Source organism: Eulemur rufifrons, chromosome 7 (genome assembly GCF_041146395.1).
Source record: "Eulemur rufifrons isolate Redbay chromosome 7, OSU_ERuf_1, whole genome shotgun sequence".
In the NCBI taxonomy this organism is placed as follows: Eukaryota; Metazoa; Chordata; class Mammalia; order Primates; family Lemuridae; genus Eulemur; species Eulemur rufifrons.
The window spans coordinates 276,506,682-276,529,081 of NC_090989.1; the positions used below are offsets into that span (position 1 = coordinate 276,506,682).

Below are 22,400 nucleotides of genomic sequence, written 5' to 3' on the forward strand. Positions count from 1 at the left end.
GGTTGCTCTTTTAGGTTTCACAAAGAAGGCAGTAGTAACAGATCAAAAAGTGTGAGGAATAAAAAAGGCTCAAAGGTCACTGTTGAGAACCATTTCAGTGAACTGGTTAAGCAAAAATCACAGAGTTAAAAACTTTCTTTATCAGGTGACTGGTAAAGAAATAAAAATAGATCACAATCTATTCAAAGAGTGATAGACACAACAATTTGTAGGAAGCAGCAACAGATTCAAGCAAATGATTATTTTTTGTTTTTAACTAGGAGAGATACATATGCATTTAAAGAAGATAAACATAGAAACAAAAGTCTGTAAGAGGAGATGAAATGTAACCCAGACATACATTCAAAACAAAAACTTAAATGAAAAGTAAAACAAGTTAAACAATATGTTTTATTGTTTATTTTTCTTATGTATTTCATTTTTATTAAGAAAAAAAATAAAATGACTTGCTCAGGGGTAGAAAAGTAAAGTGATTTACCCAAAGACACATAGCAAGTTAGTGACGGAGCTGAGTTTCAACCTTACTGCTTTTCCAGAGACAGACTTTCTTTCCATTATGCAAACTATAATACCTCCTATGAGGCTGAGGGAAGAGAAGGATGGTAGGTGTGGTAGATATCAAGACTGAGCCTCAGTGCTGCTGACTTTCTGGGGTGGGGGAGGGGACAAATGACAGAGTCCCAGCAAAATCTGTGAAATAAGAACTAACTAGATATACTCTTACTATCCTGGAAGTGAGCATTACATACCTTCCTTCTAGCAACCAGTTCTATTTTAATTTGGTTAAATGCAACCCAAACCCTGTTACAAAAAGGCCTCTTACTCTCCAATCTCCGCTCTGCCTTGCTGTTACAAAAATACCTCCCCCACTCCAAGAAGGGCATTTTACCCATTCCAAAGGCTCAGGTTACACAAATTACATTTTGGAAACTGATTTTTATCAAAACCTGCTTTTCAGACTGTGATGAAGGCAAGATTTAGGAAATGGAGAGTACAGCTGCTAACTTGACCAAAATTATACTGACAACTAAGGCAATCTGGAACTTGCCTGGCTAAAGGGTATTTAAGACAAAGGGGATCTGTTTCAACTGGATTACTCGTTCCAACTCCCTGATCAGTTGTACATTCTAAGTACTAACTCCATTCCGTTTCATAGTTAGTCACTATCTGAAATGAAGGCCTCAGGTGACACGGCAGAATTGAAATTGGGAACAGATACCCTCAAATTTTCATTTGCAAACATAGAATTTAAACAGAAATAAGTAAAACGATAGGATTTTTCTTCTACTCACATACCAATCCTACTTCTACATACTACTATAAAAATTCATTTCCAGAGGCCACACATGGAGTTCCTCAGAAGACATTTTTAAAAATTGGTATCAGGCCGGGCGCGGTGGCTCACGCCTGTAATCCTAGCACTCTGGGAGGCCGAGGTGGGCGGATCGTTTGAGCTCAGGAGTTCGAGACCAGCCTGAGCAAGAGCGAGACCCCATCTCTACTAAAAATAGAAAGAAATTATATGGACAGCTAAAAAATATATATAGAAAAAATTAGCCGGGCATGGTCGTGCATGCCTGTAGTCCCAGCTACTCGGGAGGCTGAGACAGGAGGATCCCTTGAGCTCAGGAGTTTGAGGTTGCTGTGAGCTAGGCTGACGCCACGGCACTCACTCTAGCCTGGGCAACAGAGTGAGACTCTGTCTCAAAAAAAAAAAAAAAAAAAAAAAAAAATTGGTATCAGTTGAATGAAAACAAGTGAGCAGTTTACAAGATTGGTATGGATTGAGTGCTTGGGAGCTATCCTCACTGATCACTAGGATAAAAGATGGGAAAAAGGCAAAAGAAAATGTTATTGATACCATTAACTGCTTAGGCCTAGAAACAAAGATGAAATAGTCTTTGTTTCCAAGACATAAATTAAAATTAGCTAAAATGAATCCAGAAAAAAGATTACCTCATCACTTGCCATATCAAATGATGGTGGGGGGCGAAAACATAAAAATTCAGAGCAGTTCCTAGTTCCTCCCTGTCTCCTATATGCAGAGATCTCTGAATTAGGAATCAAGTTTCTACTTGTGTTTCAAATAGTTTTCCTATTCATAGCAAATGTAGGTTTTCCAGTCGGGAAAAGAATCTGCAAATCTGCCAGTTGCCCTATTTGGACTGTCACTGGGAACTTTTAAGGATTACTTGTTCACTTGGGGAAAAATAATTGGTTCAATCTAAGGAAAAATATAAATTTGGAAAAAATATAAATATACAGACATTTCATTAATAGATAGCTTGGACCCATGGACTATAACTCTAAACAAATAAGTATTTTTGAAATTGGAAGCATACAATAGACACTGATTCACTATTTAATAATTATTACTTCTTGCTTTAAATCATCTCATTTATTCACTGAATAAATATTTGAGGGCTCCTCTGTGCCCTTCATGTATCTCAGAGTAGTGGAGGAAACAGACATCGATCCCGTAATATCAATACAGAACAGTCAACACTAAACTAGAAAGATGTAGTGGGCACGGAGAAGTGAGTGAGTGATTGATTCCGAAGCTAGATGGGGAGGCAGAAGGAAAGATTATCTAGAAGAGGTATCACCTGAGCCTTGCAGTAGAAGTATGTCAAAGGGAATTTCACCCAGAGGGAACAATACAGACAAAGGGGCTTGCTGGCTGTAAGTATTTAAATGTGTTTCAGGAATTCAGTATCTGAGGCACAGGGAGGTGAGGAGGGCCACAATGAACACTAAATGTGCAATTCTGGAGTTAGGTTGACTTAAGGTCTTTCCGTAGGTAGGCTGTAGGCATGGATGAGATTGCCAAAGGACAGTATGAGGACAGCAGAATCTGCAATAGATAGCTTGGGCTGTCTGCTCAGCTCACAGCAACCTTTTTTTCTTTGAGAACAGCCACCACCCTGCCTGTGAGCCACTAGGTTTACACTGTTAGACAAGTTAACTGGGCCAGGGAGAAGACACTGGCCACTGCTGATTGGCTTGGAAAAAGACACTGGGCTAAGCTGGCTCAATGAAATTCTTTGTTCCCAAGATTTTGTCATAAGGACACAGGGATTGCTAACTTCTGATGAGACTGGAACTGTGAATATGACCAGTGAGATGGCTTTGTTCCTGAAAAGCAAAGGATATCTGTCTATACAGTAGTGATGGTGATGAGGGCTGGGAGATGAAGTAAAGCAGAGGTGCTATACCGCATGACTTCAGAGGGGCGGAGAGTAGTTGCTGTGGCTCCTGATGACTTTGCTGCCATCCCTACTGAATCCTAACTCTTCAATATTTCTATATGTCCTATGCTTTATCCCAGTTCCCTTCTAATAACTTCCACTCAGGGCTTGAGCTAGTTAAGCTTGAAGAGAATTCTGCTTACCCACAATCAAAACAAATTGAATATGAGAGACCCTAAAGCCTATCTATATTTGGAGGTTAGGAAGAGCAAGGAGAGATAGAAAAAAGGTACCCTAGGAGAGAAGGAGAAAATGGACAGTGCAATGCCAGGGAAGTCAGAAACAGAAAGCTACACAAAATAGGAGGCAGTTAGCAGTGCAGAGAAACCATGAACTGAGAACAGACTAAGGGATGAGGTGAAAGGCAGAGCTAGGGCTATTGTCTCTGTGCAAAATTTAAGTGGATGCCAAAACACTCAGTAATCGATATAAATAATATTTTAATGTAATATCTTTTAAAATCAAAATTAATGCAAGAAAAAAATACTTAAACATCAGTATTTTCCTTTTGTCTCAGGCTTCACTTGGCATGGCACTAATACTGATTTTGTCACTAATCATCATCGGGAATCATCTAAAGGCAACTTTGGGAATATAGAAGAAGGAGCTAGATTTCAAAAGGTCAACAAAAAGGTAGAAACAATTGCTAGAGAGCACTCTTTCCAAAATGTTTGGTTGGTGAAGGAACTCCCATTTTGCAAGTAAGGAAATGGAATCACAGAGAAGTGACTTACTCATATGAAAACACGAAAGAACTGGGAATCAAACCTGGGTTTCTTGCTGTTTTCTGCTCCACAGTGGGTTTAGCTTGGTGGAGGAGATCTGTGGTCTCTTCATTAATGCCAGTGGAAGAAATTCTAGCAAATTAACTGGGTACCAGAAGTACTTCCACAATGAAGCATTTCCATAAGCAAAACAGGCCAGGTCAATTTTCTAGAAATTCTTAAGGACAGTATAGACAAACTGGAGATCTAAAAAGCTGTAGGAAGAACACTGTGGATATGACATGGATGACGGTCTTCTCCATGGCCCAAGGAGCACCAGAAATCCCGAGCATTGGAAACTATGAAAGACCATAAATAACTGTTTTCCCAAGGAATGAGCAACAAAAAGCACCAAAGTGAGGTCTGAAAGATACTGAGTGTGGTTTTGGCATGAAGATGATTGACCACATAACGAGATTTAATGGCCTTTGCAATTTACTTCTTCTGAACAGTTCGTCGTTCAAGGTTACATTAAGCTGAAACTTTTAGAACTAAAAATAGCTGCTAACATGTGATATCCCAACAGGATATGACAATGGAGAGAAAAAAAGAAGACTCATAGGATCTTGTCTTGGAGGAAAAATTATCTGAGTCCCCAACCCCCAGGTGACTCATCTGAAAATGATAAATGAACAAAGTAGGAAGCCCTCTGCTCTTTTGTCTGAAGGGTGCTGTGAAGGCTGTAATTTCTCCTACATGGGTAGAATTTCAGTGCTTAAACGGGTATCATGAGGTCATCTACTCCAACCTAAGGAATGAATGCTAACATACTTCCAAAAATGAGGCACTCACTACCTCACTACCACAAAACAGACTTGACTATTATTAAGTTCTTCCTTACTCTGATTTTTTTTTTTTTTTTTTTTTTTGAGACAGAGTCTCGCTCTGTTGCCCGGGCTAGAGTGAGTGCTGTGGCGTCAGCCTAGCTCACAGCAACCTCAAACTCCTGGGCTTAAACGATCCTTCTGCCTCAGCCTCCCGAGTAACTGGGACTACAGGCAGGCGCCACCATGTCCAGCTAATTTTTTCTATATATATATTTTAGTTGGCCCTTACTCTGATTTGAAATCTCTCACCCTGTAACTTTCTACCCACTAGATCTAGCTCCATTCTCTGAGGCCCCATGGGATAACCTTTCACAGAAGACAGTAACCACAGTCCCCTAAGCTTTTTCTTTCATGCAAGAACTATTTACTGAGGAAGCCAACGTTCACATTCCTTTTAAAAAGTATTTCATAGGGCATGTCTTTCTGACACCTGTCTTCATCGCCTTCCTCCACATTTTTGCATCAAAACTCTTTTTAAATATAGCATCTATGTCATAATAGTGAAAAGTTGGGCAACCTAAATATTAATCTATACGAGATTGGTTAAACTAACATAGGGATACAATGGAATGATAAGCAATCACTTACAAAGGATAAGATACATCTACATGTACTGTCAGAGAAAGATATCTAAATGAAAACAGGGGAAAAACTGTAGAATATCATGATTGATGTAACCCCATTTCTGTTTTTAAAAACCATAACATATATACACATGAACATACATGTACATGTTTTGATACATAGATGGATAAAGGTTTGGAAGCAAACTCACTAAACTGTCACTAGTGAGATTACTGAGTTGAAGAGGAAGAATGAAGGGCACAGAGGACAAAAGGACATTTTTACTCTATTATCTCTTTAGCACAAGTATGTACTACTTTTATGTTTAAAAGATCAATATATCTCAGGAGGCTGAGGCAAGAGGATCTCTTGAGCCCAGCAGTTTGAGGCTGCAGTGAGCTACGATCCTATCCACTGCACTCCAGCCTGGGCAATAGAGCAAGACTCTGTCTCTAAAAAAGAAAAGAAAAATAAATAAATAAATAAATACTGACACTGGAATAATTTTTTATTACTGAGTGAGAAAAGCTGATATTAACCACTTCCCTACACTAGGAACATAAATTTCACAAAGACAAGGTCTAATGTCTTGTACACTTTTTTATCTTAAGACCAAGCAAAGTAGGCGCTCAAAAATATTGTTGAATGAGTGGATGTATGAATGGATGAATGGCACCTACATGTCTGTTATACTATGAATTAAGACACTGACTTAAGAGCTTCAAGATACTCCTCAGATGTCAAAGTTGGTAGCTACCACTCTAATCAGAGGCAGGAGGTGGCAGAAAGAATATGTAAGGACTAAGAATTTAGTCTTAACCATACATAGTATCACTGAAGGGGCCTTAGAAAAGTCCATGTTTAACTTCTCCATCTAATGTTTCAATTAACTGTATTTTTAGAGTAATTCTCCTACATAAGCTTGAAAACCTACAGTGATGAAGAGCTCCCTTCCTTATTTGATGCTAAACTATGACTCCCTGTAATAAAACATACTGGTCTTATTTTAATCTGCAGATGCCACCCAACCTAAACAAGCCTGTTCCCTCCCCTTATAGACCAAAGCCTATATTATACATCAGTATTCCTGCCTTTATACAAAAATGGTGAGGATTAAGCTAGGCCCGTAATCTCAGGCTGATCACTTCTCTCTATATCAAAAAGTTGTGTAATATAGCGATTAAGAGCATGAGCTGTAAAGTCAAACTGTCTGGATTAAAATCTCAGCCTTAACAGTTATTGAACGTTGCATTCCTTAGACTATACGAGTTAGGCCATATTGCTTAGTCTCTCTATGCCTCCATTACTTATCTATAAAATGGGGATAATAATAGTACTTACATCACAAGGTTATTGTGAGGATTGTTATACATAATGTGTTTATAACAGAGTTAATACATGTAAAGTTCCTGGAATATAGTAGCTCAATAAATGTGAGCTATTATTATTGTCATATCATCACCATTTTGACTCAAGATACCCATCAGTAAAATGAGGACAGTGATTGTCCCTGAAAAGTTCCCATGGGAACTAAACAGGAATGTATGAGAAAGTGTCCTATAAATTATAAAGTGCAGGGTGCCTTTGAGGAGGGGGTATGAGTCACCTGACTGAGTCTCTAATTCTTGCCTGCCTGGGACCTACTGGATTTGCCTATGAGGACAGTACAGAAAATCACCTTATTATAGTTGCTTTACATATCTGGCTCTCCTCAGCAGCCTGACTGGTCCCCTTCATATCTACCTACAGTTCAGAGATGACTGCCTGGGTTAGAGAACCAAAAATTTATTTATTGAGCTTTTGTAGTAAGTTGCTCTTGAAAATTTTTTTTGTTTTAGTTTTACTGTAATTATGAAGTCAAAAGCAAAAGCAAGCCAGGCATGGTGGTGCACATCTGTAGTCCCAGCTACTCAGGAGGCTGAAGCAGGAGGATTGCTTGAGCTGAGGAGTTTGAATCAAGCCTAGGCAACACAGGAGACTCCATCTCTTAAAAAAAAAAAAAAAAAAAAAAAAAAAGCAAAAGCAACACCAGCTTTGTATCCCAGTAAGTCACTATCTTAGCTGTGTGACTTAATGTCTCTGAGGTTCAGTGTCCTCACCTATAAAGATAAAAATACTCACTTTACAGGATTTTTGTGAGAATTAAGAGATTAAAATAAGTAAAAGACTTGCAGAGTACTAGTAAATGAAGATGTGACTCAACAAATTTAATTGTATTTTATTATGACTATGCTTACTTCTCCAACCAGGGGCCATAATTCTTTTTAGAAATATCTCCCATAATTTATAGACCTCTATAAGAGAGGTGACAATATGCACAGTACAATTATACCAAGTAGTTAAACCAGAGTTGTCAAAATATCCCTTAGGAAAGTATGTGTACAAAAAATTGTCTTTGAGTTTATTCCAAAGGGACTCCCAGGAACTTTCATTGGTGTGGCTTCTAACTGCCAAAATCCTATGCTTTCCTCCCCAGATACTGAATTAGAAGTTGATTTGGCCACTAGGGTTTTTCATTGTAAAGGGTATTACTATTATTGACTTTGAGGGTTAATGTGTTTGCTACACATCTCAATCATTTATGACTTCTCTGATTACTTGGTTCTGGATTATAGGGTCATTACATTTCAGAGCCAGAGTGGCCTTTACAAATAAACTAGTTTCTCCTCCTTACTTTACAGATGGAGAAACTTAGTACAGAGAATGAAAGTAGTCTGTACATGTTTATGTAAGTAACGTCTTGTATTAGTCAGTTCTGCACTGCTATACAGGAATACCCGGGGCTGGGTAATTTATAAAGAAAAGAGGTTTATTTGGCTCATGGTTCTGCAGGTTGTACAAGAAGCATGGTGCCAGCATCTGTTTCTGGTGATGGATTCAGGGAGGTTCCAATCAAGAAGGATGGCAAAGGTGGAGCAGGCATGTCACATGGAGACAGAAGGAGCAAGAGAGAGAGAGGAGGAGGTGTCCACGCTCTTTTAAACAACCAGCTCTCATGTGAACTAACAGAGTGAGAACTCACTCATTACCTCTGGGAGAGCACCACGCCATACATGGCAGATCTGCCCTCATGACCCAAACATCTCCCACATTACCTCCAACATTGGGGATCAAATTCCAACATGAGATTCGGAGGGGAAAAACATCCAAATTATATCACCTGTACACTACAGCTGCCTCTGCATCTCATCTGGCCTTTAAATGACCTATGTATCTATAAACTCAATGGTTGCTAAGCTACACTACATGAATTTGCACACCAAACTTTCTAGTCTAGTAAATTGATGGCTCTTTTCAGAAATTGGGAAAACAATGTAATCATTATGAGTTTAAGGGCAGCTTCCTGACATTTAAGGATTAAAACTGAATATAGATGGGTCCTTAGAATCCCTATATAGCTTCACACTGAAATCCTTAAAAAATATGTATGTATATTCTATGTGGACAGGCACTTTATCTCCTGATCACCACTGGATCTATCCTTGGAGTCTTATACAGTGAAAGCACTCAGGAACATTTGCTGGGTGAATAAAGAAACTAGACATGCATTTGAATTTTTCCCTTTTTGAAACACCTTTCTATTTTGGCTTCGAGGATAAAAGTTTCCAGCTTTTCCTTCTCTTTCTCAGACCACCAGTTTTTCAGTCTCCTTTACTGAGTACTCTTTGGGACTTCCAAACATTGGCATGTGCCCTGGGGTTAGTCCCTGGATCTCTTTTCTACCAATATTGTCTCCTTAGGTGACTTTAGACTTCCACCTATATTGTATTAATTCCCAAAAGTGTGTCTTTAAACCAAAAACCTCCCTTGAGCTCCAGACTTCTGTATCTAAACTGCTTACTTAACACTTCCATTTGGCTAACAGGCAACTAAAGCTTACCAAATTCAAACAGAACTCTAGATTCTATTCCTACTCCCCCATATCAACATGTTTCTTGGGTAATTTCCCCCATCTTAGTAAATGGGACCAAAATCCATTACTTGTTTATGATTAAAATCTATGAGTCATTCCTTACTTCCTTTACTTTTATATTCCATCATCCAATCATTAGCAAAACCTATCAATTCTCTCTCCAAAACAGATCTAAAATCTACTCTTCATCTTCACTACTACCAGCTCTATTTTAAGCCACCATCATTGCTAACCTCATGACCTTTTAGTCTACTAACTGGTCCCCTACTTCTCTTGGGCTGGCTATTATCCATTTTCCAATCCATTCTACAATGTAGTCAGAGGGAGCCTTAAAAATTCTGCTCAAAACAATCTAATTACTTCCTCTTGAATATGAAATTAAATCCATGGCCTACTTATAGGCCTATATGATCAGGCCCTGGTCTAATTCTCTGGCCTCATTTAATTCTACCCTTCCCCCCTCACTGTGCCACACACTGGAAATAATCCTTTCTCATTGCTAAAGGAGCAATTTATATCTAGGGAGAGCATTACAGAGGACTAGATCATAATATAGTGATTCAATTGCTTACCATCCCTAAATTCCACAAGGCACTGTAGAATTGTGAGAAACCCCCTAAGTCACAACATACAGCTTGACTATCAAAGAAAAGGGCTGAGAGTGGTAAAAGGTATAAGGCATAAACTATGATTTTAGAAATACCTGAAATATAAGCAAACCACTTCAATAATTAGAAATACCTTTTCCATCTCATTTGACTTTTGTAAAGAAAACTTGTCTGTATTATGTATCCAGAATACATAAAGAACTCTCAAAACCCAACAATAAGAAAACAACCCAATTAAAAATTTAAAAGACTTGAATGGAGATTTCTCCAAAGAGGGTAAGAGGATATATGACTGGCAACTAAACATATGAAAAGACATTCAATATCATTAGCCATTAGAGAAATACAACTTAAAACTACACATCAGAATGGCTAAAATTAAAGAATGACAATATCAAGTGATGATGAAGATATGGAGCAACTAGAACTCTCATACATTGCAGATGAGAATGCAAAATGATACAATCACTTCAGAACACAGTTTGACAGGTTCTTTCTACTCCTAGGTATTTACTATAGACAAATGAAAACTTAGGTTCACACATAAACTTGTACATGAATGTTTAGAGCAGCTCTATTCATAGTCATCCTAAATTGGAAATAATCAAATGTCCTTCAAGAGGTAAATGGATCAACAAACATATAATGGACTACTACTCAGGAATAAAAAACAACTAATTTTTATTTTTATTTTATTTATTTATTTTTTGAGACAGAGTCTTGCTCTGTTGCCTGGGCTAGAGTGCTGTGACATCAGCCTAGCTCATAGCAACCTCAAACTCCTGGGCTCAAGCAATCCTTCTGCCTCAGCCTCCTGAGTAGCTGGGACTACAGGCATGTGCCACCATGCCTGGCTAATTTTTTCGATATATTTTTAGTTGTCCAGATAATTTCTTTCTATTTTTTTAGTAGAGACAGGGTCTTGCTCTTGCTCAGGCTGGTCTTGAACTCCTGAGCTCAAACGATCTGCCTGCCTCGGCCTCCCAGAGTGCTAGGATTACAGGCGTGAGCCACCGCGCCTGGCCAAAAAAGAACTACTGATACATATAATAAGTTGGATGCCAGTTTCAAAAGGTCATATACTCATAATTTCATGTATATGATATTCTCCAGAAGATAAAATTATAGTAACAGAAAACAGATCAGTGGGTGCTAAGGGTTACGAGTAAGATGAGGGTATGACCACAAAGTGATAGGATGAAGGTGGTTTTTTTGAGGTAAAGGAATGATTCTGTATCGTGACTGGGGTAGTGATTATACAATTCTATATTCATAGAACAGTAGAACTCAAAGCACTCATTTTACTGTATGTTAATTTTAAAATGAAATTGAAAACACATGTACCTGCAACTGCCTATCCAAAACCATAATAATGCTTTGGTCACTAGGTTATCAACTAGACATAAGCAAAAATACGATGATTATTTCAGTAAAATACACACACACACACACACACACACACACACACATCTTGCTCTAGAAAACCAAAAGAAATCTTTAGTCTAAATTAGTGAAAATGTCTGGATAAGGAATTAAGACTCTATTTTTCCATTCATTAAAAAAAAAAAAAAAAGACCCCATTTCTGTTTGGTACATTCCCCTAGACTAGAGAACAGATGGCCCCTTGGCAGAGAGTATAACTTCTTAGAACCATTTAACCAAGGGCTCTTCCCTCTGCAGTACCTGGCAATTTGTAATGAGGTTAAATAAGGCTACGGCATGCTCTTCCTAAATCTCAGCAGCAGCTTGTTTAAGTGTGGCCTCTAGTTGTGAGGCAGAACTGTGCTCCTTTCTAGCCAGATACATTAATCTCTTCAACATATTTGCAAGGAAAGGACTGACAAGAAAGTGAAGAGGGCTCTTTTCTGCTTAGGGGTAGGGGCATCAATTCACAGATCAAATTTCTCTCTAGGATTTCCCCTGTATCTAAAACCAAACAATATTTCTGTCCTAGATGGGCCTTATAACTCACCCCAGACTCTGTCAGGTTGTTTTACATTGTTATGCCTTTCCTCATGCAACTCTTTCTGCCTAAGAGTTTCTTTCCCACTTCACAAGCCTGGCAAACATCTACCAGTCTTCTCAAAATGCTTTCCTGATTGAAGCCTAACCTGAGAGCCCAGGTAGAAATGATCATTCCTATCTCTGCACAATGTTTGTACCCTGCAGTACTATTATCAGTGTACTTCTAACACTTTGTTGCACTTATTTATATGAGGAGTCATTTCCCTCTACTAGAATGTACACCACAGGGCAGGGAGAAACTCTAATTTTTTCTGTATCCCTAATACACAGTGCAATACTAAGCACAGAGCAATCACTAGTGAATGTCAGCTGAATGAAAGAAAAGCATATATGCATACCTCATTTTATTGCACTTCACTTTAATGCATTTTTTAAAATTAAAAGTTTGTGGCAATCCTGTATTGAGCAAGTCTATTAGCACCATTTTTCCAACAGCATGTGCCTACTTTGTGTCTCTGTGTCACATTTTGGTAACTCTCACAATATTTCAAACTTTTTCATTTTTATTGTATTTGTTATGATCTGTGAGCAGTGATCTTCAAGGCTACTAATGTAATTATTCTGGAGTGCTACAAACTATGCCCATATAAGACAGTGAACTTAATTGATAAATGTGTTATGTATTTTGCTGTTCCCCATCTCTCCCCCTCTCCTCAGGCCTCCCTATTCCCTGAGACACAACAATATTGAAATTGGGCCAATTAATAATCCCACAATGGCTTTTAAGCGTTCAAGTGAAAGGAAGGTCACACGTCTCTCTCATTCATTCATTCATTTATATTTAGAGACAGGGTCTCACTCTGTTGCCCATGCTAGAGTGTACTGGTGAGATCATAGCTCACCGTAACCTCCAACTCCTGGGTTCAAGCAATCCTGCTGTTTCAGCCTCCCAAGTAGCTAGGACTACAGGGTATGCCACCATGCCAAAGTAATTTTTAAATTTTAGTAGAGATAGGAGTATATGTTGGCCAGGCTGGCCTCAAACTCCTTGCCTCAAGCAATCCTCCCACTCCAGCCTCCCAAAGTGCTGAGATTACAGGTGTGAGCCACTGTGCCAGGCCTCACTTTAAATCAAAAGCTAGAGATGATTAAGCTTAGTGAGGAAAGCATATCAAAAACCAAGACAGGCTGAAAGCTAGGCCTCTTGTGCCAAACAGTTTGCAAAGTTGTGAATGCAAAATTCCTGAAGGAAATTAAAAGTGCTACTCCAGTGAACACATGAATGATAACAAAGTGAAACAGACTTATTGCTGATATGGACAAAGTTTTAGTGGTCTGGATAGAAGATCAAACCAACCACAACATTCCCTTAATATAAAGCCTAATGCAGGGCAAGACCCTAACTCTCTTCAATTCTATAAAGGCTGAGAGAAGGGCAAAAGCTGCAGAAGAAAAGTTTGAAGCTAGAAGAAGCTGATTCATGAAGCTGAAGGAAAGAAGCCATCTCCACAATAAAAGTGCAAGGTGAAGCAGCAAGTGCTGATGTAGAAACAGCAGCCAAGTTATCCAGAAGATCTAGCTAAGATCAATGACAAGGGTGGCTATATTAAACAACAGATTTTTAATGTATATGATACAGCCTTATATTGGAAGAAGATGCCATCTAAGGACTTGCACAGATAGAGAGAACTCAGTGTCTGGCTTCAAAGTTTCAAAGGACAAGCTGACTCTCTGGTTAGGGGCTAATGCAGCTAATGACTTTAAGTTGATGCCAATGCTCACTTACTACTGAAAATCTTAAGACCCTTAAGAATTATGTTAAAACTACTCTGCCTGTGCTCTATAAATGGAACAACAAAGTCTGGATGACAGTACATCTGTTTACAGCATGGTTTACTATGATTAATATATACATATTTTAAACCCATTGTTGAGATCTATTGCTCAGAAACAAAGATTCCTTTAAAAATATTACTGCTCATTCACAATGCACCTGGTCACTCAAGAGCTCTCATGGAGATATACAAAGAGATTAATGTTGTTATCATGCCTGCTAATATAATGTCCATTCTGCAGCCCATGAATCAAGAAGTAATTTTGACTTTCAAGTCTTATTATTCATAATATAAATTTCATGAGACTATAGCTGCCATAGATAGTAATTCCTCTGATGGATATGGGCAAAGTGAATTATAAAGGTAAAACTTCTGGAAAGGATTCACCATTCTGGATGACATTAGGAACGTTTGTGATTCATGGGAGGAAGTCAAAATATCAACATTAACAGGCATCTGGAAGAAGGTGATTTCAACCTTCATCAACGACTTTGAGGGATTCAGGAGAGGAAGTAATTGCACATGCAGTGGAAACAGCAAGAGAACTAGAAGTGGAGCCTAAAGATTGGCTGAATTGCTGCAATCTCATGATAAAACTTTAATGGATGAAGAGTTGCTTCTTATGGATGAGCAAAGAAAGTGGTTTCATGAGATTTAATCTACCCCGGTGAACATACTGTGAACTCTGTTGAAATGACAACAAAGAATTTAGAATATTACATAAACTTAGTTGATAAAGCAGTAGCAGGGTATTAGAAGATTTTGAAAGAAGTTCTAGCGTGGGTAAAATGCCATTAAACAGCATCAAATGCCACAGAGAAATCTTTCATGAAAGGAGAGTCAATTGATGCAGCAAACTTCATTATCTTAAGAAATTGTAACAGCCATTCCCCAAGCCTCAGCAACCACCAGCCTGATCTGTCAGCAGCTATCAACATGTAGGCAAGATCCTCCACCAGCAAAAAGATTACGATTCACTGAAGGCTCAACTGATCCTTTGCCTTTTTTACCAATAAATTATTTTTAAAGTAATATATGCACATTGTTTTTTAAGATATAATGCTACTGCATATACAATAGACTATAGTATAAACACAACTTTTATATGCACTGGAAAACAAAAAAATTCATGTGATGATTTTTTGCAGTGGTCTGGAACTGAACTCTCAATATCTCTGAGGTACACCTGTAGCTTCTTTATTTGCAAATCAAAGTACACAGTTTATAAGAACTCCAGATGAAAAAGCTCCAGATGACAAGACCTCACACCAATGCTCAAAGCTCAGTAATCAGCTCCCTAGGTCCCTGTACAGTTCTGAGGTACTAGTGGTAAAGAGAGACCAATTAGTATGCTTTAAATGAAACCATATGTTCTATGAGGGTGGAAAATGTTTTGCCACACTACCCTTACCAAAGGCCACTTTCTGTAGAATTCTGACCAGATTTAGTATAAATGGGCCCCAAATACAGACGGGCATTTTTGGACATTCCCATTCATTTGCCAAAAATTGCTTTCATAACTCCTTCCGTACAGCAATGTTCAGAATAAATGCTAAAGTCTGCACTCATCACTAAGATCACAAATTATGAAGCTTAATGCAAATGAGCACTCACTCACATGACTTTACCAATGTAGTCATCAAAACCAAAGGTTCTGCTTCCCTGCACTGGATCAATACTTTTTTAAAACTAGCACTTCTTTCCCCCCACTCTTCAAAACTCACAAGACAAAACGGAGTCCAAATATTTTTCAGCATAGGATATATGATGAACTTTCCATACTAAAACTATTCTATTGGACAGTTTTTCTCTAGTATAAGATTGGTAACCTCATGGCAATTGTTTTAGTGTTCATGATTCCAAGGCATGTGGCGATGAGAATGGGGAGGCTAAGAGAAAACTAATTTCTACATATTCAAAAGGAATCTAGAATCTTAGCACAATTTGATGGTTAGTTTCTTAAAGTACTATTGTAATACAAGATACGGTTAAAACAATGGAATGGTGGGACTACATCCAGTGACAGAGAAAGACACTAATTGTGCCACATCATCACCTCTTCCCATCCTGGCCCCAATCAAATAAAAGAGATGAGAGCAGTAGATTTTCTTGTCAGCAGCAATTAACAAACTACCTCATGGCAAACTTAAAATAAAAAACATATAAATGCATATGTGAGTATGTGTATATACACACACTCATATAATAATGACCTTAGCCAAAAGGTCATGACTACCACCTATTGGTTTCCTAAGCCTTTCATTTCCATATCTCTTCTTTCCACACTGACTTGTGTGCATATTTTGGGATTAAATGCTTACTGGGATAGTGTTTGTTTTGTTTTTTTTTACATGTCCAAAATATAAATTTTCTTTACAATGGTTATACCATAAATAAGTACATCTGATATTTAATAAGTTATCCATAACCTATCATCTCCTTTGAAAAGCAAAGCTAGGTTGCTGTAGCCATCACACTGAAGCCACACTGAAACCTCAAAGAAAGGAAAACTTTCTCCTAAAGGTGAATAGGATGCTAAAAGAGAAACAGAAAAATGAAGTTTAAAGTCCCTCCACATTTTTCCCAATTGCAGTCCAGGTCCCTAATTTTACTATGTTAAGAAAAACATTTAAACATTCTATTTTGCAACCATATATTTGGAAAAGCAAATTAAGTCACAGTAAATATCTAGCAAAAATAGTGAAAAATGCAAAGAAATACAGGGCACCAAATTGAAAACAAATCCTACCGCCAGCTTTGAATAATGCTTTGGCAGCCATATGCTCCTTCTCTGCTCTTAATCACCTTCAAAAACTCTACTTTTTAAGTGTTGAATATTCAACATCTGTTAAGCAATATTAAAATTATTTTTCCCTTTTCATAGTTCAAAAAGGAGATCTGCAATTGAGGTGAGGAATTCTGTCTATGCTCCCAGGGCTTAGAGCATAGTAAATTCTCAACAAATGTGGACTGCATAATAATTTCATATATAGAGATTGGAATAATGGGCCATTGATATAATCCCTGAATCCCCAGAAGGCAGGTAGACTGACAACTCCAAAGTTAATAAGGCAATGATTAGCATGCTAACAACATTCCCAACTCTACCACTTCGTGGTAAAGCTTCTGAGAAGGGGCTATTAAATATGGTCATGGCAATTGTCTTGGCATTTACTTATCCATCAAAACACATAGGAGATTAAACTAACTTTACTACCCTTCTTTTCCTGATTATGATTTAAGGTTTCTGTTATCTTAGAGCCCATCTCCTCTCCTTTTTCTTCCAATCACCACACTTGTAGAAGACTTTCTGCAAGGAAAAGGCCACAAATTTTGCAGTGACCCACACATTACTAATTTTCACTAGCACAGGAATAGCGTATGAGCACAGCAATTCATTCTAGGAGAAGGCTCAACAGCTTGCCTCACTGGTTATACAGCATTTTCAAGGCTAAATTTCCAAAGGGCCCCTCCCTGATTATTGCTTACTGAATGGAGGCACTCCCTGGAGACTTTCTACTTGGAGTATAAACAGCACCAATCACAGGCTCACTTAAGAGTTCTCTCCTTCCTAATCTCCCTAAATTTGCTTCTCTTTGAAACTGATTTACAATTTCAGGCCATGTTAGGCATGCCCTGGGTACTCTGACACATGTTCTCTTATTTAATTCCCACAGCAATTCTGCGATATAGGTATTACTATCCTCTCTTGTATATATGAGGAAATTGAGGCTCATAGAGGTCAAGTGACTTGGCCTAGTGACAGAATCAGGTTGATGAGGTTCTTTCCTCTACACCAGGAAGCCTGTAGCAAAGCAACAGATGTAGCCAAGTTCTTATGAGCCATCTGGGCAGCAAGGGACAATTCCTTACCATACAGACCAAGAGATTTGTTCAGAGGCAACAGAAGCAACAGCAGTTTGTAGTTTTTTTGTTTTAAAGGTTTAAAAATCCTACATGAATTCTGATTGGCCCCACTGACAATCCATCGAGGCTCATCAGCCAGTTGACTCCTGACCTTCCAATGCTTCTCACCCTAATTAATGCAAGGTCCTTGGATCACAGTGTGAGCATCAAGACCCTGTTAGAGTTAGCAATGACCTTTACATCTATCAGGCTTTCAAAATTTGCAAAACAGCTGCACATTGGGAACGCCCCCAAACTCTCAACCTTAAAATATGGGTAGATGCATTTTTCCTATTTATGTTTTTTTGTTGTTTTTTTTTTTTTTTAATTTTAGGACTACCATAAAACTGCAGTATTTATGGCATTTTTATCAAGTTTTTGGGAAGTGACAAAAACACTTGAGATGTGGCTCATTTTTTAACTGCCCAAGCAAACTATTGAGGCATGCAAAAAGATTCTTGCAAATGGATTAATTCCTTCGCTTAAAAAGAAACCGCAGTAGCAGGGGGACAGAGAAAAAAGAATGATCTTAAAAAATTTGTGGGGGGGGGGAGCGAGATTGGCTTCCATACTTGTGCCTCTGATATCCTTTTGTTCTCCTACCTCATTGTATTAAGGATGCTAAATCAAACATGATTGCAGTGATGTTTGTGTGTGAAAATGACAAAAGCAATAGGCCAAAATCCCAACCTCATCTTGAACCCTGAAGACTTTTATGGCTTTCCTTCACTAGGCCCTCCCCCTAATACACATTAAAGACCACATTGTTCAAAAGGGTCATGGTAGGTTTCATACCTCATTTTAATACAATGTAAATGGTAACTCAACTTCCAAGTTTTGTTACCAATATTTGTATGTCTCAGGAAAATACCCATTAAAAGAGCTGATCCTTTGGTTTAAATGTTAATGCAAAATTATAATGTATCAAAGAGGCAGAAACAATGATATCCAGGAGCCACTGTTCATGGTGATTAAATCAGCTTTTCTTTTTATGCATCATTTTTCTCCAGAAAAAGGGTATGGGTTAGAGATAGGTTAAAAAAATAGCATATGATCTGTTAAGTGTCTAATTTTTCTCCCTAGCCTCAAAATTGTCTACAATATGTCAGGTCTCAATTCAAGAAGCCTAAAATAAACTTGCTGCTAATTTCAAATGTAAGTCTTCCCCATTCCCCCTCTAATCCATTTGTTTGTCTGTAAGTCACATTATGGACCCCCCCGTTGGTTTATGCATTTATTCCTGAAAGATTTCAAATTGGGAGAAGAATATTAGAGGCTGTTTATGATTCCACTTTTTTCAGCTGTTACCATCAGTAGTCACCAGTACTGTGGAGGTTAGTGGAAGAGAGGAGCCAAGGACTCCATTACTCTTTCCAACTGCTATAAAGAATTTGTAGCATAAAAGTACCTATTGAATTATTGCCTTAGTCCTCTGGGAAAGGATACAGTAAAACACTAACGTTACAGTTGGGCTTTGGAAAGGGGAATTTGAAAAATGAAAATCTTGGATAGTGTTAAAGAACAACAAACTTGGTAGTGCTTTTAAAATCACAGTTTCATTTGTGGAATTGCTCACTTTCCCAAGCTCACGTATTTTTGTTTAACACCCATATAATATGCATTAAGATGTGGCATATGACAATTTCAGTGCATTTTAAAATGAGATTTTTATAGGTTTCTTGACTACAAGTCTGGTTTAAATGATCTCAAAATAACACACTAAGAGCATCTGTTTAGCTCAGTTGAAGTTTCAAGAGCCAATACCAGCTGTTGGGGGAGGGATTTCACACTTGTGTTACTCAAATCCTAACCAAATCTTGGTTTTTTTTCATTCTATAATGATGCCTCTGAAACCAATAGGGTAAAGCAAATGTTACAATAAAAAAGAAAAAAAGAAGAGAGAAAGGGAAAGAGGGAGGGGAAAAACAGGGAGGGGAGAAAAGAGGAGGAGAGAGAGTGGGAGGGAGAGAGGGAGGAAGAAGGGGGGGAGAGAGAGAGAGAAAGAGAGAGAAGAAAAAAGATTACTCAATGCTTCCATGCATGTGACCAAGACCAAAATGATCACCCTCTCCAATTCAATACAGTATTAGCATGAGGACAAAAGGCATTTAAAAATCAATTTGGAGTTATTTCTAGTGGGGTTTGCTTAATCTTTGCAAATTGAAGAATGAGAATATTCCCAAATGTTGAAAGGGTGTTCAAGTATTTTTTTCTCCTTTAAGCAACAATCTAATTTTCACGGGGAATTCATTCAGTAGCATTGTTTTGATTTTAGGTGTCTGTCCTGCCAGGCAGGGGCCATGCACAAGGGCTACATCTATCTTGAAGTGTGCACAATGGCCTCTCTTGCGGCTCTCTCTCTGTTATTGATCCTTACAGATGCTCCAAGGCCCTTCCCCCACCTTTCTCCAAATCCCAACCCCCATTCTGAAAGATAGCTTAAGAAATAAGACTTCCTGCCTAGCGACTGGCAGGGCTGAAAGACCAGATTGTATGACTCCACAGATCAGGCCTGCCACAGTGAAAGCTTGAATAGAGTTAACCCTCTGTGAACTAAAACAAAACATTTGTATGCCCAGCTGTGACAAAGGTTAATTTAAATGGACAAGGGCCCAATATCTAAGACCAGGCAACGCTTTTTTTTACAGTAGCATTTTCACTGACCTCTTTTGTAAGTAGTTGATTTTGCCTTTTAAGTTTCCAAAGACCTTCAGCTGGGATAATTCATCTTGCTTTACTAGAATTTTGTATGGAAGATTCAAGTGAAAAACTTGAAATTCACTTCCTTGTTTTGTGAAAGTACTTTTGTTGATATCATAAGTTACTGAGCGGCTAAGAAAAATTAAAATTTCAATACTTAAATATGAACTGGGGGAGAACTTTCTGTGCAATCCCTTTTCCTCTTTCAGAGCTGGTGAACTACCTATCACTAAAAGACTCAAGCTGTTTGAAAAAAAATCTGAAAAAAATCTAAATCCTCCAGAGTCACCCCTTCTAAGTTCACATAACTACTGCTCTGGTACCCCTGCCTGCCCCTAAATTCCTGTCCAATGGATCCAAAGCAAATCTTACTTCTTAAACTACTCCTTTCTGGAAAAGCTAGCATATCCAGAATAGTTTAACAAAGAATTTCTGTGTATATTGGGAGAAGGACAGGGGACTGTTAAAGATAAAAATAACAGGTCTTAGATGTAATTGATATTTTCTACAAACTTACTTTCATTTCTATTAACTTACAATAAAAACCAATGAGGTAATTCTAACATACAAGGGAGGAAGAGAGCCAGTGTTACTATAAAGAAGAATGCTATTACGAGAGGGGTCCCACTTTCCTGGTTTGTATATCCCCAGAGTGTGAACGAAACTGCAAAGCTGCCTATGGCAGATGTTAGCCATGCTGCAAGGGGATGGGAAGCTTACCCAGGACTAGCTATTTCATAGAGTTAATGCCATTCCTAGAAATTTATCAACTGTTTGAAAGAGTTGGGAACTCTTCTGGCTGTAGCTCAGCAGTGCTTGCCTATAAGAAATCAAACTTTTAGACTGTACTTTATAAACATGGCAAATCTTTAATACTAAGAATCATCTTTTATCTGTTTCTTTAGCTGTATGCGTCTTTACTGGCCTAAATAATAAAGCAGTGGGATACTGAGGTTTCTCACATAAGTAGGAGCCTATCACAAATAAACAAGTTATAACACTAACTAGTCACTATTAATTACATATACACACAGAACATTTACCCATTTTAAAAATAACCCACTTAAAAAGAAATTAGCAATGGCTTAGTCTTATACCCAAAACTGTAAAGTATGTAAATTCCCCCAAAGAGGATGAGGTTGCCTTATCAATGGCCTCATGACCCCAATTCTACCTATAATTAACAGTAGTAAATAAGGCTTTGGCAGATGGTGAACTGGATTAAGGAATTTAAAATATAAACAACTTCTGTTAAGAGGTAAGCAGAACAATTTTTTAAATGGGAATTTTACCTCTGTACTGGAATATAAAATGAAGTTAAATTTTTTTCAAGTCACCATAAAATTTAAATCCACTCCCCCTTTTTCTGCTCTTTCTATTAAAAACATCCACCACAGCAATCAATTCACTACAGTTCTCCCTCAATTCTTTTCTCAATTCTAAAACATTTACAGGCAGTTGCTATGTACATGAAAACTTGTTGGCTGAATTTTGAATTTTGCCAAGACACAAAAAAACAGTTGCTTATGGACTGCCTCCCTTCTCCCTCAAGGCTACTATTTGCTCTAAACCTTCAAAGAAAATTTCTAAACCTTAGATTTGGGCCCCAGATTTAAACAATCAGTTCCCTTACCTTCCCATGTCTCCATTTCATGCTTCTCGGAGTCTGTTGAAAAGTTCTATTGCAGCCATGAAGAAACAGAGATTACAGGACAAGTCCAGCTTGATGACCAACCACCCTTCCGACACTTGGTCAATTTCTCTCTCTAAACCGGGACTACGACAATCCTCACAGGTCAGTTTACAAGCTGGTCATGTGATTACAAAGTTCAGGCGCTAAGGTCACAATGTGTATGGAGTTCGTTTATTACCAAAGGTTATCTAAGTGGAACTGATAGACTTATTTTCTTTAGTTAACAATACTGCCTCGCATGTCTCTCTGAAAACTATTATGAAAACCATTTAATGGGAAATATTCTTCCACTCTTCTTTAAACTGAGATCCTAGAATTAAAAGGCAAAATTTTTAAAGGACTTAATTTAAAGGGGTTCTAGTATATGGGGCTTTTTT

General features: G+C 38.1%; 1 protein-coding gene across 1 annotated transcript in view; it reads right to left on the reverse strand.

Moving 5' to 3' along the window:
• Positions 1–22,024, reverse strand: part of NR6A1 (nuclear receptor subfamily 6 group A member 1) — a 68,242-nt gene extending 46,218 nt beyond the window's left edge. The window contains exon 1 of the mRNA XM_069474655.1: positions 21,964–22,024. Within this exon, the coding sequence (XP_069330756.1) occupies positions 21,964–21,979 (16 nt within the window). The 5' untranslated portion in view covers positions 21,980–22,024. The remainder of the gene's footprint in view (positions 1–21,963) is intronic.
• Positions 22,025–22,400: the final 376 nt, after the last annotated feature.